Consider the following 26,100-nt stretch of genomic DNA (forward strand, 5'->3'; position numbering starts at 1 on the left):
TTAACACAAATCATGATACATTTTGATTCCACCCCTGAAACTATCTATATTAATTTAAACGTCTTTCATTGAGAAGATATTACCGAGATGCCACCACGTCTCCCACGTCAGACCGCTCCATGTGACGGCTCATTGACACTTGGCCTAAATGTTTCCCACCATCAAGCTAACGCCCCCAAGCAGGTGGGAACTTCATTGACATTTCACCCACAAGGATGCCACTAGCTTATTTGGTAATGTCTCTGGTGTCAAACGGTCCGGCCTAAGCCCTAGAGGAACTGAACCCCCAAAGACTTTGTCACCTGGATGATCAACATGTGTACAAGGGCTCCAAATGCTTCATGCCAATGGTCAAGCTCTTGGTGAAATCATGTTATTTAGATTTTTTTGCATATCTGTGAAAAGTCAACACTCAAATTTAGTGTTTGAAGCTCCCTTTAACATAAATTAGTTTTTTAGTTGCTTAATTACATATTTTGGCGCACTGATATGGCAGCGAACAGCTATATGCTATCTAAAGATATAGTGTATAGTATAATGTCTGCCTGAGGGGAGAATGAAGTTGTCCTGAAGCCTAGCGGCCCTCTTGTTCCCCCTCAGGTAAACACCGTTAGCTACAAGACGCCAGCTCATCCGTCGCCATATTGAGAGCTGTTGAGAGGCAACAGAAATGTTCCCAAACCTTTTCAAAGCTAAAAACAGTATGAAACTTTATGTGGTTTATACAGAAAGTATAGGATTAGTATAGATTTCGAACACAGCTTATTGCAGCCATGCTCGCGGCTCACTGAGGCTGTAGCTAAATGCTAATTTTGCCATGCTAACACATGACAATGTTTACATACTGGCAGGTAAAGCGGTTACCATGTTCACCTACGGAGTTAGCATGCTAACATTTGCAAAGAAGTAATAAACAAAGTGCAGCTGAGGCTGATGGGATAATCATCATTTTTGCAGGGATTTGGACATAAAACTTTTGGACAAATTTTATGTTGACCTGATGAGGGTGCTAGATGAAAAGTCAGGGCAACACAAACGTTATAATTAAATTGAAATGAAACAAGAATGAACCAAATCTCACAACAATCCATTAAGTTGAGACATTTTGGTCTGGATTAAAATGGTGGACGGACACATTGATTCACACAGACATCACATCCAAGTGTTGACTCCTTTGGGTCAGTGTGTGTAAACTAAGTGCAGAGAGCCAAATAAAACAACAGTATTGTTGAGAAACCATAGCCAAATCAACTATGGTTTCATGAACTTTATTCTCATAAAAAGAAATACATTTCTTAGTTTATAATAAATTAAATAACAAAAATAAAATCATATCCAATAAATCTTTCAGATTCCACTGAAACAAGTCCTGACTTTTTCCAGGGAGGATGAGGGAAATTAACCAAACTATGTGCAGCCACATTCAGCATCACAGTAAGATAAATACTGAATGTGTATTTACTGTAAATAAAACACTGCATAACCATGATACATTATACAGCAAAAAAAATACATTAAATTAATATAAAACCTTAAAAATAGGCCTCTATACAACATGACATTTAATACAAGACATAAAAAGAAAAGGTTACCGCCCCAAAGATTAATCAGTCTGCTCTAAATGGGACAATGAAAGCATCTCACATCCATGTTTCCAGTTTCCAGAGAGGCAGATGGATCAGCAGGCCAGATTTAAAACATAAAAGCTTTATAAAAACACAATGTAATGATGAAAAAAGGGGGGCACTCTCAGAAAGATCCTATCGGAGCAAAAACAGATTACTCCCAGTACTGTTCTGTTATAAAGGAAGAGCTACTTTCCGAGGACGAACCCTATGCATGCTGCGTGATATCTGTGGGAAAAACAGCTACCCCAGAGAGGAACATTAATCTTGATGGATACAGAGTGAAAACAAGAAAATCATTAACCACTGAACACTGGAAGGCATTTAATCCTCCTGTTTAGTTAAGGATGCAATTCACTTAACAACCCATAAGTCATTCTGGTGTAATGCCACATACAGAGACACAGATTCAAACAGTGCAACGTGAGAAATAAAGTGAGTTATGAACCATGACAAAAAAAAAGAAATGTGTGGCATGTGCAAATGCAGTGTTAGAAAAGAAACGTGCAGAAAGAAGTGAAAGTGAAGCAACAGACAAAACAAAAACGCAACATATCTCTGGAGTCACTCTGGAACAATTCAGAAACTATTAACCTCCGTCAAAGGACGCCGACATTAAAAACAGAAAGGGTAGAGTGTCCTTACAAGCATTCCTGGTATTAAGCTGTTAAAGGGGGCTTTTAAAATACAGCCAATGATATTTGGAAAGTAGCGGAGAGCATTCTGTCTATTTGGAGGCACTGTCCGCTCTCTGTGAGGCGGTCAGCAGAGTGGAGGAGAGACTGGAAAAACAAGGGCAGTGAGCAAAGTCGTGGCTGAAATAACGCAAATAAGCACAATGTGGCCTGGACCTTGTGTCCACTAACACCCTGTGTGTCGGTATGTGTGTGTGTGTGTGTGTGTGTTTTATATGCATGTAAAGAATTGCATGTGCAAAAAAAAAAAAAAAAAATGTGAGCATCAAGCTCATTAAAGCAAAGAATGGTACATTTATGTGTGTGCAGCATTTTACTCTCCAGAGCTGAGGCGTGAGTGTTGACATCCTGGCTCAGGCAGAAGCTATGACTCCCCCCTGTTATATAAGCCTGCATGTGGCTTTGCCTCTGGAGAGGAAGTGGGGGGTTGGTGGGGGGAGGAAGGGAGGGAGGGGGGCTGGGGCTGCCCTGAAGCCAGATCCTCCTCTGAACTGCATCATGTGAACACAGTGACTAAAACCGGCAGCGGTGAGCACATGCACTCTGTAGCTCTGTTATGTGAGGATGCTCTGCGTGAGTGTGAAGGTCTGTCAGCGAATCACCATGTGACAAACGTAACCGTGTGTGTAGGTGTGTGTGTGTGTGGTTGTGGTCCCAGTGTTTCAAAAGGTATGTGGTCAGTGTTTCTGGGGGGGGTCACAGGGCGATGCTGTTGGTCCTGCGCTCCGGAAAGCAGAACAGTGAGTTTGAATGGTCGTCACAGTCGTTGGGCAGCGTTGCGTCTGCAGCTGCCAGAGGATTCCTGCTAATGACCAAGTCCAGGCCGTCTCCTGCCTCTATTATTAGAGGCACAGTGAGACAGCAGTCCAAGTCCCTGGTCCTGACACGGTTCACCTGGAGGATGACAATCAAAATCATTCATCTTACTAATGCATTCACATTTGCTTGCCTGAAGCTAAATTAAACTTTCACCATTAAAAGTTTCACCAATTGAGTGAGGACAAAGACACATGAAATAGCAACAAAAACATCCTTCATATAAAAAAAAAAATGGCTGAGGGACACACCTATTTTCTAAAAAGCCAATAATCCATAAAACTAATGCAACATTTAGCAGATTTTCAAATATATAAAGAAACTGGCAACATTGAATTTAAAGGGCTAAGATTTTGTGATTACAGTTTTGATTCAGGACACGGAAATATTTGTATAAATCTTTAAATTCTTGAATTGAGGCATTATTTATAAGGTTAGTTAGGATTGTCAGAAAATGTATCTTAAAATTCAAATGATTTAATTCATTTTCTATGGTTCTGGCTATTCCCTCCAAATCTTGCAGTTAAGTCTTGTGAAGGAGGTAAAATAAAAACAGCTAGTATGTTACGGAAATATAAGATCAATACCACGGTTGACTGTGAGATTGGCGGCAATATTCTTATCTAAATGCAAGAAAATGAGCATCTTCCCTCATAAAGCCAGGAGACGCAGTTTTTATGCCAAGCTAATCGGCAGCGGCTTTATATTTAGTGTACAGACATGAGACTAGTATTGATCTTCTTATCAAACTAACAAGAAAGTGAAAAAGCAAAATTCCCTAAATGTCAAATTTCTCTAAAAGAGTACCTGGAGAATGCGGTCGTAAGGTTTTAACCCGGCCTGGTCAGCGGGGCCATCGGGGCGGATCATGTTGACATAAACCCCTTTCTCCAGGAGCCCGTCGGATACGCTGAAACCAAAGTCATGGCTCTCGAGGTCCTTCCTCATAGTCACCTGCAGACACAGGAAATAAACAGAGCATGCATTCATAAATACCTAGAGGCTTTTACACATGAGATTTTATGTCAAAACTCGATTTAACATTGCAGGGACATGTTTAAAAGGGATTGTCAAAAATCTATTTAGGAAGCTATTCTGACTTTTAGTCCATAGAATCAGTACAAGTCTAAAAACATCCTGCTGGATTCTGAATGCCTGAAACTTCATAGCTGCACATCTCCAGTTTCTAAACAGGCTTATGTTAAAAACGTTAAAGTCTCTAAAGACATCTCAAAAGACCAAGCGTAAATAACTCACAACGTTTTGTACACTATTTGAGTGTTTCTCTCCATTCTAAGTCAACTGAAAAACTCAATTAACTTTATTTATATAGCAAACATATCTATATACCTATTTATTTTAAATATCTCTATTCTATCAAACCGGTTTACAATTGGTTTTAATGAATTTTCTTCAAAGTCTCATTTATCTATTTTATTTGTTTGTTTCATTTATTCTGTGTGTTTTTATAGTTTTATTTTGCAGGCTGTTGTTGGCTTGCTTTTATGTTTTATTTAATCATGTGATTCTTGTCTAATCTGTGAAGCACTTTCTTCCTCCGAGTATGAAATGTGCGTATAAATAAATTAGTTCACCTAGATGAGGAGAGGGATACCACTCTCATATCTGGTCATTTAATATTAAGCTGGAGCCAGTTAGCTTAGTTTAGCATAATTACTGGAAAAGAGGCTAAACGGCAAGACTGGCTCTGTCCAAAGAGAACAAGCACACTCATTATTAACATACATAAAAGTGTCTCTTATTGTGTTCACTGTCCACCTTTTGTTTATAGTAAACAGTTGACGTTTTCACAGCCACAACTCTCTGTGTCATCTGTTTCTGTTTGGATATACCTACGATACAACAAGGTCAGCAGGTTTAACAAGAAACAGCTTTTAAAAAGGTGAGACTTCGGATGACTTTGCATGATATCATTGAAGATGTGTAAACCCAAAACATATCAAATTTCCAAGCTGCGGGACGGTGACGCGCTCAATTATTGCCGCCTCAGTTTCATCCCAGTCAGTCACTCCTTCAAACATGGATGACACCACGTCTCAGGGCGCACAGACCGGGGTCACAGCATGTGCAGCTGCTGAGGGAACGCTGTTTAATGAGTGTTGTCTGTTTTTGTCAAACACACACACACACACACACACACAGCAAGTCCTGACTGGCCAGGTATCCACTGGGCCCAGTTACACAGGAACAGCGAGTCCAATAAAGGATGCACACAGGTACACACTTCATAACGGGCCGATTTTCCCTCAGGACGCTGTTGTTTGTAGCATGTTCAACAAACTGGGAGTGCATATTCATCTAAATGTTTCTATAACACTTTAGATTACAGTAAAGTAAACATGGGATATCAATAAAATACTTCTTGGGATATACATTTATATACAAATACACACATACACATTTATATGATGGCGTATTTTCGTCAGTGGAGGCAGAATAATTCTCTGAACACGTTATCAAATGCTGGTTAACAAGTTTTGTTGTCTTGTTTTCCATTTTATAATGGCTAAAGAAAATATAAGTTTCTCTTATTATGTAAAGTCACTCACTCTCTGGGACCGAGAGTGTTGTTGTTGTTTGAGAAAGTTAACATTAAAGCGTGGCGGAATTAGCAATGTAGCTGGTTGGCTTGTTGTTTCCACCATGCTTTGATGCTGCAATGGTTGCAGAGGAGCCCAACAGCGGGCCATCTCTTCATCTCTAAGCTAGCTTAGCCTATTAGCAACATTTAGCTCCATCTTTAATAGTTTAGCCTATTAGCGACATTTGTCTTTTTCTTTTATAGTTTAGCCTATTAGCAACATTTATCTCTCTAATAGTTTAGCCTGCTGCGTGAGTGGTGAGCCCAAGATTAGCAAAAAGCGAAGCTAAACTATTAGCAACATTTCTTTCCATCTTAGAATCGCTTCGTTTCAATATTGTAGCTCGCTAGAGCCTCGAATCAAAGTTTCTCATCTCAAATGTTTGCAAAATTGATTCTGGCCTAAACCGAAACAGCAAGATGACATTTTTTCGATGTGTAACCTTATTCCACATCCGAGGTGATTCATGTTTAGCCTCCGGTCTTTTCCTCTGTTTTGCCTGAAGCTTACAATGTGACGTTATCATAAAGATGGCTGTGAAAGTGTCTTTAAAGGAGTAACTGGGTTTAAAAGATAAGTATATTTTTATTAAACTACTGAGTACCTTCTTAATAATTACAGGGTACAGCAATACTGTTTCCACGTAAAAAAAAAAAAAAAAAAAAGTAAGAAGTTTCTTTTTCTACATAATTATTGTAACTGGGGATCAAATTATTAGGCTATGTCTGGAAAAAGAGGTGCAGCTTTACAACTCTATCCATAAAACTATTTGTTTGTATGTTTTTAAAATGATAATGAAATATTGGGCAAACAGAGATGTAGTTTGGGGATCTTGTGTAGGATCATTCTGATGATCAATGCTCGACTTTATTTTTGTCCACAAGAGGTTTTGGCTAATTTTATGGCACTCTTATTGTAAAACGACATACAGCGTGTTCCCATGTCTGAACCCTGTAATTACTGGGTAATTTGAAAAGCACTTGTGTCGCTCTTAAAAAGCTCATGTGTCACCTCTTTGTTCCCTGTGCTACTGCCCTCGTACCCAACCAGTGTGAAAACCAATTGGTAGAAACGTTTAGTCATCATTCCCGAACAGAACTACCTTGTGCAGTGCCAGAGTGGTCGGGGACAAAACATCGGAGGGGTCCCCTCTGCACCGTGAAGGTACGTCTCTGCCTCCAGTCGACATGTTCAGGTTCAGGTTGTTATTGCTCTTAGACTCGACGTGCATTCCCTCCCTCTTAATGGGACTGAACTCAGAATGAAACATCGAGTCGTCGTTGGTCTTGGTTTCCTCTAGGTACAGACTGAGAGCGCTACCCGTCATGGAAGCCTGAAAGGGCACAAAACCGGAAGGGATTATCAGAGCGTCATGTATTTAAAAAAAAAAAAAAAAAAAAGAACGAATTTTGGACAGCACAGCATATAATATCTCATGAAGTGTACACAGAGTCTGATTAGAGGGCCAAAGCCTTTCCTGGGTCAGTATGGCAGCAGGTGCCCGGCCTATCTTGTCAGATTTAATAACAGATTATACACTCTGGCGATTATCATAATGCTTCATCTGGCATGGTCATTTAGGCCGACACCGGTCTATGAATACATGAGCAGGACAAAGCAGATGGAGGAGGAGAGGAAACAGGAGCAGGGAATGGAAGGGGGGAGGCAGGGCCACTGATGACGGATGGACCTACCTCCAGCTCCCTGAGAATCTCTGACTGGCCGCAGGTCTCGAGGTCCTGCAGAGCCTGGGACCAGAAGCTGTCGTCCTGGTTCAGGGTGCCATGGCAACGAGGGGGGCTGACGAATCTATGACAACGCAGGAACCAGAACATGAGAGCAGCCCTGCAGGTCTCGTGGTCGGTGCCGCTTTTTCAAAAAGGCAGCATGGGTGGAAATGCAGTTTTTTTTTGGGCCGCCGGCTGGAGAATCCCTTTGAAAATCTCTCAGGGCCACATTGACGGGGTTTTTTTTCCCCGCTTGTGGCAAACGCTGAGGAGTCCGCTAGATTAGATAAAGCCTTTAAAAATAGAGTTTTACAAAAGCAACGTCGGCCCATCCCCCCCCAAAAAAGCAGAAAATTGAACACAAAAGTCAGGAAAAAAAGTCAAGTGTGAAGACACAGATAAGGCTGATGTATCCTTGGGCGCTTTTTGGTGCTTTTTTTTTTTATTGTGGAAATGTTTTTGTTGTGGACAGAAGGGGTGACAGAAAAAAGATGCATCTATGTGAAACACCAAAGAGCTCGTGGGCAGTTAGTAAAGCAGATGAGAGAGAGAATACCTGAGAAAGGAAGAAGAGAAAAAGGACAAAACATGAAAGCACACAACACAAAACGAACTGAAAATAATTCAGACAGTGCAGTTTGCTTTCATCAATGAACCCAAAGAAGGGGAAATAATAATCACAGAAGCTCTTATTTATACCCAGTGGTGGAAAAGTACTCAGATCCTTTATTTCAGGTTAAAGTGCCAATACAAGGATGTTTGGACTGTTCTTTAATCTTTTCTTTTATTGTGAAATATTTGATCATTTGACTTATTTACGTCTTAAACTGGTTAAAGCTGCTACAAGGAACTTTCATTTTGTGTTGTTTTTGGCGACCCCTGTGGACAAAAGTGGTATTGTTTCCGAGCACCAGAGTCCCTTTAGAAATCCTCTAATTTTACTGCAGCGGGGTCTGACAGTCCGCCCCTCTCAGTCCTGGTTCCACTAACCAGTTAAAAGTTCCTCACAGTAACTTTAAATGAAACAATGATAGAAATTTAGAGGTAACATTTTCCTTTGCCATCAACTTAAAGTCATCTAGTAGATTTATTTTGTTGGGGATCATATAGCAAAAAGGTTGCTTTAATCTTTAACAATGTGTGTTTTTACATTTCCTTATTACATGCACTTTATGTTAAACCTTTATCTTTAAAATAATAAGTAACTATATCTGTCAAAGTTATGTGGTGGAATAAAAATTCCAAAGATTTCACACCAGTTCTTGATTAAATGTACTTTCCACCACTGTTTTTACACATGATATGATTTTAAATTACATATATATGACCTTTACTGTGAAATCACAAACACTCAAAGCTGCACTGACATGACACAAGATGTTGGCAGGAAATGAAACTGCCGACTACAGCACTTACCCAGGTATCTTGTCCCAGTCATCCTCAGTGAATCTCCCATCATACAGCGCTGCGTGGTGGACTAGAGCCGCAGAGCTGGAACTGGTTTGGCTCCTGTGCTTTGTGCGTCGCCACTCGTTTGGATTGAGCAACATATCGGACGCTTTGTGAAGATACGTCCCTGAAGAACCAAAGAGAAGCAAAAAATACAGCAACCTCATTGGATGCAAGACAGGAAATGGATGATTTATAGAAAGCGAGCATTGCGTTGGACCTCACCTTGGCTACTGTAGCCTGCATCAAACCCAGAGCTATCCCAGGAGCTCATGGCAGAGTCTATACTGGGCAGAGTGGCTGAATAGACCTCTGAATGTTTACTGGTCTTCTGGGAGTCTGTCAGGTCGTCCTCTGGGTCACTTAGAAACCCAGCTTCTCTGTCTAGAGGCCGCCGGCCGTCAGACTCTTTGGAACGAACAGGGGGTCAAAGCATCATTAAACAAGGACGTAGTGGACTTCCTGTCATTTTGAAATCACCTTCACTGCCTTAAAGCATCAGAAGAAGCTTAATCAATGTGCAATTCTTAAAAAAAACAACTATATTTTACAACCTTATTTTGTCTTAGTTTGTGCATTTTGTCTCTTGATTATATGTTTATCTTATTTTTTTCTCCTGCTGCAAAGTGTTGTACAACTTTTTGAAAAGCACTTCATAAACAGAGTTTGCTTTCCCACTATGACATCAAGAGGATAAAAATGTACGATCAGCAAACATTTTACTGCAAATGCTAACACTATGGAAACTATTTGATGAATATAAATTATGTTTTAGGCCAATGAAACAAACCAAAAGAAATGTGAAAAAGTGAAATATACATTTTTATACACTTTATATATTTTTTTATACTTTTTGACTTAAACATCCAACTTTATTTGTAAGAATTTTTGCAAACCACGGCAAAAAATCAAAAGGAACTAAATGATGAGTTGAGACAAAAAAAACAACAACCATAAAACATACGGTCGGCTTGTTTTTTTATCTTGAGGGTGACAGACTCCCCGGCCATCTGCAGGAGGTGGATGGCCTCGCTCAGCGGCTTTCCCTTCAGACTGGTCCCATTGATGGCCAGGACTCGGTCCCCTATGTGGATGGCCCCGGTCCTAAAGGGACAGTAGAACAGAGAGGCAGAGTTAAACCAGACAGTACCAGACCGACCGAGCCGGGAACCCTGTCATGCTGCCAGAGCGCCGACTGGGACGGACACAAAGAGGCTCCTTGTTGTAGAAAAAGATGAGACGGACATTGTTTAGCGTCCAGTTTATTTTTAAAAAGTTTCCAAATTGGGATGCCACAGATTTTCCCAACAAATGTAAAAAGTCCCGATCTTCTCCAATCACTATCTTGACCTCCGACCTGTCCTGTTCAACCATTCCTCACCTCTCTGCAAGGCCTTTCCTGGTGAGGCCCGAGATGACGATGGGGTCAAAGGGCTCCTCTGTGCCGGAGATCGTGATGCCCAGTGGTCCGTTATACCTCTTCAGCTCAACTGTGTAGATTATGGAGCCAGACATCTCCAACTCATCTACAGCACAGGGGTTAAAACAGGATATGTCAAGCATAAGAAGCATAAGATTATAAAGACATAAACCTTGTAAATATAGAATACATTTTTAATAAAATATGTAGATAAAGGTTTGAGCAAAGGGACAAATAGTAGTAATATAACCCAAAAGACCATTACCTCTTATGTATCTATAATGGTACTACAACAAACCGGGAGTTTCTTGACATGCAAAATTATCTTTTAAATAAACAAAAATGTCTAATTCAAAGCGCAATTCAATATATGTATATTTGTCTTTTTCCATGCAGTGGTCTGAAATAAGGTCCCATGAGGGGAAACCGTTAGAGGAAGGACTGTCTTCTACCAACACTGCTTTGTTTTGTTGCCAAAAAAAAAAAGGAACTAGTGGTTTAATCTTTGAGAATATTGCGTATTTCATAAACTGTCATATCTCCTTTGCACTGTAGTGGAGTTTGAGTATAGACCACTTATTGTATTCGTATTAGTTCGCTGCACTTATTGTATTCGTTTACTGCACTTATCCTATTCGTAGTGGTTTGTAGCACTTATTGTATTCGTATTAGTCTGTTGCAATTATTGTTTTCGTAGTAATTTGCTTCTGCACTATACTTTTGCTCTGGTTTATGCTTTAAGATGCTTGTTTAAGAAAGGAGATGCACTTATGACTTCTGGTGACTAGTAGTTCTCTTGAATACTTATGTTGAATACACTTATTGTAAGTCGCTTTGGATAAAAGCGTCTGCTAAATGACTGTAATGTAATGAGTGGCATCAAATGGAAATACTCAAGTCTAATAAATAGGTAAATGCGTCTTTGTTACTTTCCACAGATGCATGTTGGGTATTTTAAGGGTTCAATGTACCGATGTTGTCCTCGTCTTTCTGGATCCGGAGTTTCACCATGTCCTCGGCCTGCTGCAGGATGTGCATGGCGTCCTCCATGGTGCAGTTCTCCAGACGCACACTGTCGATGGCCAGCAGCCGGTCTCCGGGCTCCAGAGTGCCTGTTCTACCGGGACAGAACAGCGAGAGGATCTCAGCTATCAGGGTTAGCCGAGGGGAGCTGGAAGGTGGTCGTAAACTCACCCTCAACCTAATCAACACCGAGCCCTTCTGAGATGTAGCTGCCCTGCCCTACTGATCCACTTTTGATGGCTCAGTCCAATTAGGTAAATATTACACAGTGGAAACTTATATTTTGTTGAGGAAATAATCCCACATAAGCCTAAAAAAAACATTGTTTACCCTAAATGTAAAGTTGAGAGAAATAATGTGACCTGAAAGCAATTATAGTCGTTTATATTTTTAATTAATTTGTGCTGTGAGAACAATAACATTCAGCAATATTAATGTGATCTCCGTGTGATGATTGGACATACCTGTGTGCTATGCTTCCTTTTCGGATGTCAGAGATGATGAGGGGCTTGCCAGGTTTCTTACTTGCTGGTAAATCACAATAAAAAAAATGTCCATGTTTTTATTTTAGGATGAAAAGAAACAACTCAACAACCCAACAGATCGTATTTCTCAATTGTACTGCTTTGGAACATTGTATGGCTAAAAATAAGTGATGGAAGAAGTTAAAGTACCAATACAACAATTTGAAATACTCAACCAAAGCTTCTAAAAGGCATTTTCAGGTTCTGGAATATTGATAAATACTTGTTTATTATTTCAATTCTACGAGAAAATGACTCTTTGGTGGAATTGCTAAGAGACTACAAGTCCTGGCCCTATATGGTGGACGACCATGAGACCTTATTTTGTACTCGGATGTTCTCACACCAACAACAGGTCTTGATTGTTCTTTGGCTTCTCAGGTGTTAAAAAGAGTTGCTGTATAAAAAACATCAAGTAGGATTACGTTAACGTTAGCCAACAGTCGTGTTGGTGACGTACACTGTGCAAGTCCATAGATGTAGTTCACTGAGTGGTTTCCACAACAAACTGTGACTTTCTTGATGTGGAAACTTTTCTTTTGTAAGATATGAGTAAGAAAAGCATTTCAAACAACTCAACACCCTTTTCTTTTTATTGCGCAAATCATCTTTTGCCTCCTTTTGGTTTGTTCAGAGCACAAATGAATGCTGGGTGAGGCCGGTCTTATTCAGAGGTAATGAGGGATGAGCCCTCATGGTTCTGCAAGCCTGAGTTTTATGGATCACAGAACATTGACTCAAAGGAGAGCTACTGTATGCAGGTCTGGAGTATTATCGAGCAACACTGCCCCCTGCTGTACATTCTGTTTATAACAAACTCACCACTGATGGTGATGCCCAGCTCCACTCCTCTCCTCTTGGGAAGCTTCACATGGAAGGTGCCGCTGCTGGGTACCACCGACTCTAATTGGAAGTTAAAGTGGAGTAAAAAATGTAAGTGGGAAGTAAACAAATATGCTCTTATAAGAATCTACCTTCATAATATTATTACCTGCAACATCAAACTCAATCTCCACTGTGACCTTGTTGGCTAGAGCGGAGTCTCTGAGCAGCTGATGGGCTTCCTCCAAAGTGCCATCTTCAGTCGGGATCCCATTAATGGACAGAAGTCTGTCTCCAACCTGCAGCAGCCCACACCTTCACAAAGGAAAAAATAAATAATAAAAACACACACACACAAAATCCTTAAAAGTGTGAATAATTAAGATTTCAGTCTTGGGTGATTTAGAAAATAGAAAAGACTTTGAATGTGTCTGAAATTCCATTTTAACAAGCTATTTTTCAGATTTGTTTCCATTTATTGTGTGTATGCAACAGAGAAAAACTGTAAAACAGCATTTTTTTTTTTAATAGTGTAAATATATATTAATATTGCAATACTTTCATCAGTATGCCATAGGCTTCATCATCATTGTTTTACCTCTTTCGGCAATAAAAAGTGACTTAACAGACATTATTTTAAATAAAAATCATTGACACTGATACTTTAAAGGGGAAATGTGTTTATATATAAACAAAAAAAGAAATACAAATGTTAAGAAGAAATGTAATTTGGTTGCAAATGTAACAGAATCATAAAATAAATCTTATTAAATAGATAAAATGGATCACATTTCAACTAGGGCTTCAACTAACCATTATTCAAAAATAATTTATCAATACTTTGTTGATTTTTGCCCACAATAAAAGTGAAAAATTCTAATTTTTCAGAGCCCAAGGTAATGTCTTCAACTTAGTTAAGATTTATTTATTCATGAAGTTTTATGAGAGAGATATTTAAAATGCTTTGAAGTCTGCAACAAGTTTTTTACCGCATTGATGGTTTCATAATGTAAAGTGATAGCGATAACCAATGTATTTATACTGAAACATCAAGTCACGTTGTAGTGGATCTCAAATAAACTCTTGTTCATCTTTTTCCTAGCTCCTTTAAGTACTTTGGGTCTTCGTCAGAGCTCAGATACTTTGCATACGAACATGATCCTCGTAAACGGCCACTACAACCGACTTAGATGATTAATGGTTCCAGTATGACCACACTAGTATCAGCGAGGCCTTGGGTTTCTGCTTTCGGTGAAAGCATTCTGACACGTTCAGTCTATGTGACACCACATGCCACATAGTCCGAGTGTTTGAAATGCCATCTCCAACATGATATGGCCTCTGGGCTCGACATACGCACACTGAACACTCCCCTTACTTGAACAAAAATCACCTCTGCAAAGCGAGAACTCTTTCATAAAAAAAAAAAAAAAAAAAAGAAAAATCCCCACATATCACACATTTAATCAGACCCCTGATTGCAAGGGCAAACACCGAAGCACTGTCAGCTGATATTAATTCAGTAACCAGCCGCTGCTGCTCGTTAACCTTGTGTGGAGGCTGAGACACCAACGTCACCGCCGGATGCTGTGCTGCTCGCGCCTGTCCGACTGCTGCTGGACTAATTGTGTCACGTGACCCCCGTGGGACACAGGATGGGCCCCACAGACCCCATCATTAATCTCACAGGACGAGGACGGATGCAACACAAACTGACCTGATATGACCCGTGTGTTAATTAAAGACGCAACATACAGTCTTGATCAATACTAAAGTACAATAATGGGGTTTTTCACCATTTAAAAAACATTGGCTGCATCAATATGTTTAATGTGTAATAAATCTACTAACTAGCTGCTCCTCAAAGTTGCTGAGTACTTCTGTTGACCTCATGATATTTAAGCTAAGCAAATAAACCGTTACCATGCTGAGGGCTGGCCAGCATCAACTTTTCTTGGCTTGTGACTCCTCACAACAAAGCAGGGTTGCCAACTAGAAGTCGACTGATAGCATATTTTTAAAAGGCAGATATAATAATGCTAGTTTCGAGCAGGAAAAAGCCGATTGATCTGCCGATACCTATCAAGAAGCTGATTTAGTGATAGTGTCGTTTTATATATTCAAGAGATGACTTCCGTGGAGAAATAAACTAAAAAAAAAAACAGACTTAAACCAGCTGTTGAGCTCACATTTTCCAATATCTCAAACATTAATAAAGATTTAAAATATAATTTAAAGCATCTTTGGCATTTATGTGTGGAGTGCCAGTTCTCCCAGTCCTCTACCGTTCTTGAAGTGGCATTTCATTGGGTCTTTTAACAGTTGTTAAGATTATCATAAGGAAGTAATCACCTGCACACAGATATTTTAAGCAATGTGGCCCTCAATATTTGTATCGAGCCTCTAGTATAGCAGTTAGTAAAACCTCCTACTAGCGTCCTCGATTCCCAACTGTCCCATGAAATAAGGAATCCTCCCATAATTGGAAACTTAAGGAAGTGTTTTGCATTGAATCGATGGAGGGTTTCCTCCTGTCTCAGAAAAAACATCCTGTGACACACGTGTTTCTATTGCTCATTGTAAGAGTCATGTTATATTGATTACAGTTTAGTATTTTATTTTCATTGCAAAAGTAAGCCCTTTAAAACTCTTAATATATAATAGAATAAAAGTAATTGGTCATGTCGCAAAATGTGCTTTAATGTGTGTTTTTGCCCTATTTAGATGAAAGCTCCTCTAGTCCGTAATGCTATTGGATAATTTTGGGTTGACTCCTTTAAGTGGTTTTAATGAGAGTTAAGTTTCGATGGAGCAGGATGTGGAGCAAAGATTTATCCGACTTCATACTGTAGACTGTATTTTAGTTTATTTCCCCCAACAGGTCAGCACTTCTCCTCACACTGCTTCTGTGAGCTCGTGAAACATCTGCTCCAACATTTTTCCTCTCTGTTCTTGGATTGTTTTTGTGCAACAACCATTTCAAAATACCCTAACCAATAAAAAAAAACCAGGTGTAGTGTTGACAGATAAAATGATCCCCGCCTCGTTGTAGGTGCGCTTGCTTGGCAAAAGTGTCCCTGACGAGCAGTTACTCAATACTCAGAGCAAATGTTTCAGGAGCACACGGAAGAAGCCTGAGTGTGAGGAGAAAACACTGAAGCTGGAGTGCAGGAAATCTGTGCAGGCCATAATATAGCTGAGTGCAAGGATACAGTGTGAGAAGAAAGGAGCTATTTGAGTGTGAGGTTGAGGGAGAACGTTACTAAATCTGAAGTCATGCTCTCAAATGGAAAGCACAAATTCTTCCATAAAGATAGGGGGGGGGGAAAGCTTCATATTTTTTCTGCTTTTAAATCATATTGTGACCCCTTCAGTAGGTCAAGACCCCAAATTTGTTAACCAAAGCATGAAACAAATGCAGCTTTAATGCCTTCAGCTGAAATACTCATTGAGACACAAGCTTGACATGATTATTATTTTTTTTTTTGGTTTGTTAAATGTGGCTGAATGATTAGCACTGGAGCCGTCTCGTTCAAGGTGACTCCCCACATGATGCTTGTTTACTCGTTAGGTGTCTCGGCGTGTTACCTCTCAGCTGGGCTGTCGGGCTCAATAAAGCGGATGACCGGGGGAGCGGACAGGGTTTCTGTTGCAAAGACACCCCCCTGCAGCTGGATCCCAAAACCTGTGAGCGGATCCCCCCTCAGGAAGACCTCGCTTGTTTCCACATGAAAAACCTGCCCCCCCGGGCCGACGGAGCTGGACGCCAGAGACACTGAGAGGACACATCAGAGGGAAAGAGATATCAGTGGAGAGGTGGCAGATGAATGGAGCAAGAGAGGGATTGTGGGAGACAAAAAAAGTGGAGGAGGGTAAGAGGAAGAGACGTGCACACATGGAGACGACAGTGAGTCACTTCTCAGAGTTTACGTCAGTGAACAGCGGAGTGTGTTCACACACTGAGGCGGTGAAACGGGAGGGAAAGGTGTTTAAACAGAGCAGCAAAACATGTTTGAGGGAAAGAAAAACATAACTTAACCTCTTGTTGTATCTCGTCCTGCAGATATCTATTCTAGTTTTATTCAATCCCAATTCTGAGCGTTCAGCTGAATGTTAACATTGACCATGCTGATGTTTAACAGGTATAATGTTAACATCTAAGTTTTGCATGTCAGCATGGAAACAGTTTGATTATTTTATTGTTAAGATTTAGAAAATGAAATATCTAGACTGCCTCACGGTTGTACGCCTCCTTCAACCAGTCAGGTTACAGTTTACATCCATGTCTGTCCAAAATGTCATCACTATCCTGTTTGTGTGAAATTGTCATAAAACAGCTTGAATTCTTGAGTTATGGCCCCAAACATGTTTGTGAGGTCACAGTGACCTTTGACCTTGTTGTGAGCAGTTTCATGTAGGAACTATGGCTGAAAAAGCTCCTTTTTTTTGAGGCTCTGAGCACCACAAACTGAGCACCATAAAGTTACATTATAGTGGAGAGAAGTCAGTCATCTCTATTGTCAATATTTCCAAAACTAGGCAACTAGCAACTTTTTGAAATGAAAGGTTCCATTGCAAAAATGTATATCTCCATTTTTATACACGATACAGGTAAGAGGACAGTAGTTTTGATTCATGGGTGAACTGTCCCTTTAGGTTGGAGGCACAAATCTAATCAACATTCTCTCAGTTTCAAGTTTATTATTAGATACTTCTAGTTCCAAGTAATGCAGTCTCGCAATAAATAGTAAAATAAGCCTAACCTCATTCATATAAATGGGTTGGAAAAAATATTCAAATTGGTTAATTCGGTTGAACAAACCATTTAATATGAAAAACAAAAAGGGGGTGGGGAGAGGCAGACTGCTTGTCATACGTGAGCTCTTGTGGTCTTTCTTCCGGGTCCTCCTCTTGCCCGTGGAGCCTCGGGGGCTGGTGGGGGCAGCTGGAGGGATGGCGGGGCAGGGCAGCGTGTTGCTCCCCTGGCTGCTGAACCCGGAGGTGGCTGTGGAGGAAGGGGAGAAGCCACCGCTCACCAGAGCTGAAAGCAGACAATGGCACTACACGAATCAAAAGAGGCTGGTACAGAGCGATTACACCAAACCACGTTGCTTCATTCTATTCACAGCAGCAGCACAAGGAACATGCAACAAAAAGAAATAAACCGTGGTGGAGTAAACCTCTTGGAAAAAAAGATTTAACAAATGTACTGAAGGGAAAAAAAGGGAAAAAAAGGCTTCCTGCTATGGTGTCTTGCCAGCAGCGGTGCTGTCACAAGTGATAACTTACATTTGCAGTGGTCCTGCTGGTTGTGTGGGTGGCTCGGGCTGCTCCATGTCTTGCCGTGGCTGGCATGTGGGGGATGGCAGTAGTTGGTGCTTTGGTCCCAGTGATGGTTGCTCTTCTGCACTTTTACTGCACCAACACAGAGAGAAAAAACAACACGTCCACTGAGTCAGAAGGATCCACTTCCTCTTGCACTTTTCTTAAGATTCTACCCATGAAATCCACTCTTTCATTCCCCATGTCTAAATTTGTACCACCACCGCCAAGCGCCTGGAGGATCATTTCAGAGCAGAGTAATTGATATTTAATGTTTTTCGTCATGGTACGCTAGATTAAATCCAGTGGTTTAATGTGTTTTCATGACAATCAGTTAGACACACTGAGCTGAATTGGCTGAATGGGAAGTTGCAGATCTAAAAAAAAAAAAAAAAAAAAACCACAACCCACAAACACCTTACTTTTACTAGCAAGCTTCCAAAAAGCTAAGTGCAAACTGTAGATCATTTTTATAAGTTAATTTTCAAAAGAGCCAGGAGGTGCATGAAGAGTCTGAGTTGAAAGTTGGCCGCTGGGCATGATGTTGTCGTGTTCACAGGAAGTGATCCCGGCTGTTAGAAGTCATGGGGCTTGATTGGACGCAGCTGAACGCTTGATTGCTGATCACGCAGAGTCTGTTTTCTGCACTTGATTGGCAGGCAGTTTGGTCTTAATGTGTTTTAATTTAATCCTGTGTGAATCATCTTCATATGTTTTTTTTTTTATTTATTTCAATACTGTTGACTTTTCCAGCTTTGTACAAAATGGAAAGCACAGATTTTTTAATTCTAAAAGGCGTCTTATCCCTCGTGTCAAATGAATAAACACACGAGCGTTCAGTCAAATGGAGCCTCTCGAGCACTCAAAGGGAAACAAGTGACCTCCTGTATGACACCCACCTCACGTAATTAACTTCCCTTTACAGATTCATGCAGCTAAAATTGTCACAGAGCGTTACATGTGACAGTAATCCTCGCTGCTTCATTTTGCAGGCGTCTAATCTCCCAACAACTTGCTCACATGGATGGAGGATTTGCTGGAAACATGGGAAGGCTGCAGCGACGGCTAAGATGTTTGCCATATTCAGAGGAACCTGGTTAAATCCAACCATATCTAATGAGAATACAAGCAGGAAGAACTCCGTTTCTATCGGACTCAATCAAACCTGTGAAGCTTTGGCTCTGACGGCTTATGTTAAGCTCACCTAGGGGAAGCTCTCCAAGAAAAACTGTGCTTTTTGCTTTTTTTTTTTTGATAGACGCTGGCGGAAAAAGAAACATTAACTCCTAATCTCTTGGTGGCCATATCAGTCTTATTAAAATCCCCAGAGGAGATTAGACAAATTGCATCTTATAATCACGCTTTATCCCGGGGGGGAAGGAAAAGAAGCTGTGAAAATATCATATTATCATAACATCAATGTGCCTTATTCAAGCAGGGAATCATTACTGAATGGAAGTGTCAGAAGACAAGATGCATGGCCTTGTCATTTCACAGAGAAGTCTCACACGTGATGCACCTCTTTGTGGTCAACAAGTGTAAAATGCATGTTAAATAATTCACAGAGAAGTCTTGGAAAATATCAAATTGTATGCCCTCTTCAGATTAGTTAACCCACATGTATAAATGTAGAAATAAATTAGGAGAGTGTTGCTGACTGGATCTGATATAAGGATAAAGAAAACTTATGGAAAGAAGAATTCCGCGACTGCCAGAGCAGAATAAACTACATCTTATTCCCTTTGTCATGCTGTTTGATTCTTCCCATGCTCACATGTTAAGGAGCCCCTGCAGCTGCTGACCCAGAAATAAGTCTGCAGAATATGATCCCTGACAGAGAAAGTGTGTCGGTGTGTGCATGTGTGTGGCTTGTTGCTACACACACATTAATAAGCACACACACACACACACACACTGATTCACAGTATATAGGGGGAAAGCAGCTGGGAGGCAGCCACGCTCTTAACAGCTGTAGGTAGACGAGCCGAGAGCCGTCACTAAACATATGTTGAGGACAAACAACGCTGGACCTCCAGCACTGTACAACGCCTCCACAGTTTACACACAAAGAAATATTTAAATTGTGTTGAAACAATTAGTTTTACAGTCAACATTGTCCACATGTGAATAATTTGCATTGCCCTGCACGTTTGCATATTTGCACTCGAGGGTGTACAAAATGTTTTTGCATAGTTTTCCCTACAATTGTGACACACAGTAGAAGAATTTTACATTTTTAACATTCATAACTCAATATTATGTTACATACAGTTGTGTAAGAAGTACTTAGATCCTTCAAAGATCCTTAAAAGTACCACTAGAAAAACATAAAAATACTTAATTCCATGTAAAAGTCCTACCTACAATATCCTAGTTAAATAATGATACAGTACAAGTCAAAAGTTTTTTTTCTACATTGTAGATTAATATTGAAGACATCCAAACTATGAAGGAACACATATGGAATTATGTGGTAAACAAACAAATGCTCAACAAACCAGAATATGTTTTATATTTTAGATTCTTCAAAGTAGTTGAATGAGAAGGTGTGTCCAAACTTTTGACTGGTACTGTATATCAAACTCTACCAAAAGGGTAACTGCACACTGATAAAACACATCAATGCTGGTGCAAATATTTCCATTTTTTAACAAATGTAGTATGAAAATCTGTAATTTTTTGGTACAAAATAACTCAAATGGACAATTACTGTTTTAAATCAGCCCTAAACTTGTGAGGCCAACTTTTGACAAACGTCATGAAATAAAACAATGTTAACTCCGTCTAATCAGACCTCCCTCCTAGCCTCTCCACACAGCTTTTTTACTTTTTTACTTAACGTTATCTTGCTAATTTCACCATGTTTTTATGCTAACGTTAAACTGGTTACTGTAAACTGAGCAGAATAGTGGGCTGGGAATATAAGGGAGTATAATTCTTGTCTCATATGCGGCATGATAAACAATAAACTCTGTGCCCCATGCCATGCCGCAATTTTCCAAGCTACCGTAACTAGCTGTTATATTGGATGACTTTTTGTTACACTTTAAAGTATCAAAAGTGAAAGTACTTCTGCAGTAGTATAGGTAATCTGCCAGTAAGGAGTGAGGTGGAGAGACTTCTAGCTAAGGCTAATTCTTGTCTCATTTGTGGTCCAATAACCAGAACATCAGTACATCTATGTAACGTACGTATTTGATATTAAAGACACAAAAGAAAATGACAGCAGAAAACTAAGATGAGCTTAATCAGGTCAGTAGTTATCTTGTGTAGGCTATGGAAGGATATAATGACATTATCAGCATCAATGGATGATGAATTGCTTGCCAGAAGCTAGCTGCTAGCTTTGTTAAGATCCTGTTAGTATAAATTAGTTATGATAATTTAACTCTAAGAAATAAATTAGCTTCGTTTCATCAAAGTCATAAATATTTGAAAAAAACAACAACCATGTTTTGCTGCACAAATCTGTTTTCATTACATCTTTTTAAATCTTGGCTTTTTTGTGAAATATTGGATACTTTTACCTCTTTAGGCATCAAACTGTTATTTAAATGAAATGAAATGTAAGAAGATTAGAGAATTTTTTTTATTTGGTGAGAATTAAGCAACTCCTATATATCTGAAAAGTGAGGTTAGAAACTACTGATTCTATTTTAATCTTTAACAATGCAGAGTTCTCTATAAGTGTGTCATGTTTATCATTGTAAACTGAATATCTTTGGATTTTGACAGCTTGGTCTCTTGAAACTTGTAATGTGCATATTCCACCATTGTCTTACTACAAATATTAATTGATTAAAAAGGAGAATTCCTCAAAACAATCAACAATAAAGATTATTTTTTTCAGTTTGCAGCCCTAAATGATCTACTGTCGTATTTGTCTCTTGCTTTTTTCTGAAGTAATATCCTCTTTCTTTCTTATATATTGTTCTGTTGCAGTATCTCACAGAGTTTAATTTTTTTTTGTGTCACCTCCAGGACGTACCTGTGTCTTGCGGCCTGACAGGAAGTCTGCTCTGACTGGCCGGGAGAATCTCCAGCTTTGCAACGTCAGAAGTGCTGGCAAGTAGCTGCGTGGCCTCCATCAGAGAGCAGTGCTCGGTGCTGGTCCCGTCTATCGACAGAAGGATGTCACCTGCATGCAGAGCTCCACATCTGAGAGATTGTTAGACAGATTGTGTCAGGAAAAGGTAAGTGTCTCTGGAGCAGTATACTTTTTGAGGTTTGGTTTTACCTTTCCACCACGCTGGCTGGCTTTATCTTGTCAATAATAATGACTTGTTTGCTCCTGTATATTGTTGTGGTGAGGCTGATCCCCAGGCTGGCAGAGGGGCCCTTCACTATCTCCACCAGCAGAGGGCCCGAGGCTTGTTGTACTGCGTCTGAAACAGATAAAAACACACAGATGTGAGAGAGCACCACAAGATTCCTGATGCAGCTAAAGCCAAGAACACAATATTTATAAATATTGCACCCAATCTTCATAACCTTTCACGCATAAATGATTCATATTTTCATTAATCTGGCATTAATCTTTTAATTATGCAGTGGCAAAAATGTTTCAGGTTAAAGTTACTCAATATGGTCGGGACAATCATCAGAGAAAGACAACAGGGACCCTCCTACAGAAAAGAAGATATAACAGTATATTGAATGTGTTTAAGCATAGACTGATATAAAAGGGTGGAGCTAAGTACAACCGAACAATGAAAAATATTTTTTTAAGCAACCAAAAATGTTACAGTTAACTGTCATGAAGTGAAAATACACTGGGAAAGCGTTAAATTGTAAGACAAAAACACAGACAACTCCCAAACAGGACAACGCCATGGTAGCGACCTGACAATCACAGTGTAGCCCCGCCCTAAAGCATACCCTGCTTTATGGTCTATTTGACTCTAAATGGAGCATCATTTACTAAATGAACATCATGCTGTATTGAAGAAGACTTGAAACTAGAGATTGAGACCATAAACTCATGTTTACAATGTTTACTGAGGGAATAAATCAAGAGAGAAGTAGAGTCATTTTCTCATAGACTTCTATACAACCAGAGGAGTCGCCCCCTGGTGGTCAGTAGAGAGAATGCAGCTTTAAGACACTTCAGCTTTAAGACACTTCAGCTTTAGCTTCGTTATCAGAGGAAGAGGAACGGACAGAGCCTACATGCTGACTTTGAAACAGGCGGCAACCTCCGGTTCTTAAAATAGATATTACATAAAGAAGTACATTTTTATTGTCTTGTCCTTTGCTTCACCTTCTCAGACATTTAACTGTCTTGACTTGAACAATGACAAAGGGACAAATGATTTTGTCTTTTGCATGACAAATACAATCTTGTGCTTCAGTATAAAACAATGTGATGATTGCTCTTAATGATATGTGATTTGCAAAAGTGTTACACAAAATGGGTTTAAGCGATTAAGAAAAAGTTTAATTAGCTTGAACTGAAAAATCATGTTTGCATATTTCACAGATTTCAGCTCTGAAATGTCTCTTTTATGTGTGAACCCTCTGACTGGTTCAGTCTGGAGGCAGGAGGTCTGGATCCCAAACTCCCACATACAGAGGGATAATGTGTGTCAAACGTCCTTGGTGACCTGCCCTAGTTTAAAAAGAGCAGAGTTTGTGATCTTATGGAGAATTAGTCACTATGACCAAATGGAGGTTATAATCTGTAGTGAGTTCCTGTCTTCAGTGAGCATATTTTACTACTTTGTGACCCAATAGAGGATGCTTTTTAACTCAAAATAGATTGGATTCGCTCTGTACACTCACAGTAACACTGATCTGCGTTGGGGGTTATTCATGCATTAGAATCAAATTAGTCAAAATGAACTGAAGAAACAACTGAATTAACCTGTATTGACAAATGGGCTTTAAATATGTAAATGTCAAGACGGCAGCAAGACCAAAGCGGAACGTGTTCATAATAGTCACTTAAAATGGATTTTCTACAATTTCTTCACCGCTGTTATTATGGTAACAAAACATTACGCCCGGGGTCAGCATCCTCTTTTATATGACATGTCATTTTTTTAATAGTATCGTTAATCAGTATGACATATCAACATTAAGGTTAACATTAAAGTTACTACACGGAACTTTCATTTTGTGTTGATTTTGGCGGTCCCTGTGGACAAAAGTGGTATTGTTTTGAAGCACCAGACTCCCTTTAGAAAACCTCTCATTTTAAAGCAGCAGGGTCTGACAGTCTGCTCCACTTTGTCCTGGTTCTGGTTTCACCGGGCCTTCCTTCCCTCCAGCGGGTCCAGCAATACGGTCTGGGTCTCCAGCAGCATGGTTTTGGTGTTGGCTCCCAGCGAGGAACAGGAGGAGCAGAGAGGAGAAGCTCTGCTCCTGGCTGGAGGAGGAGACGCTGCTGCTGCCGGGAGCTGAGCTCTCCTCTTCCCACCGGAGCTTCTGACTGCAGGTCGAAGGCAGCAGCAAAGTTCTGGGTCTATCCACGGTGGACTGGTGGCAGCTGGAGGCCCTGCTGGAGTCTGAGCTGAAGGAGTTTCTGGTGAACCTTCATGATTTGATCTGATTTCACCAGAATCTGACCCATTGGCACCGATGACATTTATTACGAATAATATATAGAAATAGACAATCTTCTCGCTGATGGTCTTGTTTACTTATGTAGGTCATAAAGAGGCATCAGTATTTATTTGAGACTGTTTCAAAACAAGTTTAAAGTTCCTCACATAAACTTTAAGCTTAATTATGGCACCACATCAACATTTCAATCTCCAACTGTAATTTTATACCATCCTTATCGGCAACTTGGATAAAAACATTTAAAAACCAAACATTTTCCCCCAGTTAACAGGACATATCTGAGAGCACTGCACAAGAAGAAGCTATACAACTTGATACATTCTGGGAAGAAGTATTAGCCAATCAGAGGAAGAATGAGGAGGGTAGGAAAAAAAAATCAATCAAACTACCGTGAATAACAGGCAGCTCGACTGCCGATGGCTGTGAAACGGGTCATTTGGCATTTAGATGATAGGGCATTTCAACATTTCCCCCAAAAAACTCTCTTGCACACTTCTTGGTCGTGGGCCATTGGTTAAGCTGCCTCCGGTTACCTTCTCCTGTGTTAGTCCATGCGTCATCTAACGTTGTTATTCGGCCGTTTTATGTTTGTTGTTTACTTCGCTGGCCGTGTAGACTGTGAGTGTGATAATTGCATTCACTAACATTACAGTCTGTTTTTGCCGTCTGTGAATCATTTCAGTTATTTTTTCTGGCAACACACTGAGGCAAAAATACATTTGATTATCTTGTTATTCCAGTGATGGAATAAATCCATGTCATAACCATTTAAAGTTTTAAAATCAAGAATTCAAGTAAACATAGAGGAAAGAGTTGCTATGAGATACAGCGATTTAATTATTTGTATGTGTATCACAACAATCCTTTTGAATTTGAGGTCCAGATCTGACAAATAAGGTATTTTATCTTGTTACATTCTTTTTTTTTAAGTTAAAATTAATTAATAAAATATTAAAATACTAAATTTTAAATTATAAAGAATGTTGATATTCATTTTGGTTAAATTAATTGTTCAGCAAATAAAATAAATCTTTAAAATAATATATACATTAGTTATTGAATAAATCGACTAAAATAATCTCCACATTAATTGATAAAAAAAATAGGTTAGGTGCAGCCCTACTGTATACTGATACAAGTATTTACTAGCAATTTTTCTTTAAGATAGGATAAAATAAGATAATCCTTTATTAGTCCCACAGCGGGGACATTTGCAGGATTAAAGCAGCAGAGTGAATAGTGCAAACAAGAGACATAGTAAAAAACAAGATCAAAACAAGTATTATAAATAATCACACAGTAAATATATAATAATAAATAAGTAAAAAAAATCCACAATAACTAAAATATTATATAAAAAGACAGATTCATTTTAAGTATTGCACAGATTCTTTATATTGCATTTATATTGAGTTTGAAGTTGACATGATTCAGGAGTAGAGAGAGTTCTACACACTATTATACAATGCTAAATATTACCCATCTACCCTTTCACTGTTGAAGTGTGCTC

The 26,100-nt window shown here is 39.6% G+C and overlaps 1 protein-coding gene across 1 annotated transcript in view; it reads right to left on the bottom strand.

The window, feature by feature from the left end:
• Positions 1–1,329: 1,329 nt before the first annotated feature.
• Positions 1,330–26,100, bottom strand: part of grip2a (glutamate receptor interacting protein 2a) — a 39,121-nt gene continuing 14,350 nt past the window's right edge. Inside the window, exons 8-24 of the mRNA XM_054609542.1 lie at positions 22,264–22,411; positions 22,015–22,184; positions 17,994–18,119; positions 17,581–17,745; positions 16,293–16,479; positions 12,874–13,019; positions 12,705–12,785; positions 11,823–11,886; positions 11,307–11,452; positions 10,297–10,441; positions 9,880–10,019; positions 9,141–9,323; positions 8,883–9,042; positions 7,434–7,548; positions 6,842–7,072; positions 3,944–4,090; positions 1,330–3,214 (exon numbers count right to left, since the gene is read on the bottom strand). Coding sequence (XP_054465517.1) covers positions 3,017–3,214; positions 3,944–4,090; positions 6,842–7,072; positions 7,434–7,548; positions 8,883–9,042; positions 9,141–9,323; positions 9,880–10,019; positions 10,297–10,441; positions 11,307–11,452; positions 11,823–11,886; positions 12,705–12,785; positions 12,874–13,019; positions 16,293–16,479; positions 17,581–17,745; positions 17,994–18,119; positions 22,015–22,184; positions 22,264–22,411 — 2,552 coding nt within the window. The 3' untranslated portion in view covers positions 1,330–3,016. The remainder of the gene's footprint in view (positions 3,215–3,943; positions 4,091–6,841; positions 7,073–7,433; positions 7,549–8,882; positions 9,043–9,140; positions 9,324–9,879; positions 10,020–10,296; positions 10,442–11,306; positions 11,453–11,822; positions 11,887–12,704; positions 12,786–12,873; positions 13,020–16,292; positions 16,480–17,580; positions 17,746–17,993; positions 18,120–22,014; positions 22,185–22,263; positions 22,412–26,100) is intronic.

Source organism: Anoplopoma fimbria, chromosome 12 (genome assembly GCF_027596085.1).
Source record: "Anoplopoma fimbria isolate UVic2021 breed Golden Eagle Sablefish chromosome 12, Afim_UVic_2022, whole genome shotgun sequence".
In the NCBI taxonomy this organism is placed as follows: domain Eukaryota; kingdom Metazoa; phylum Chordata; class Actinopteri; order Perciformes; family Anoplopomatidae; genus Anoplopoma; species Anoplopoma fimbria.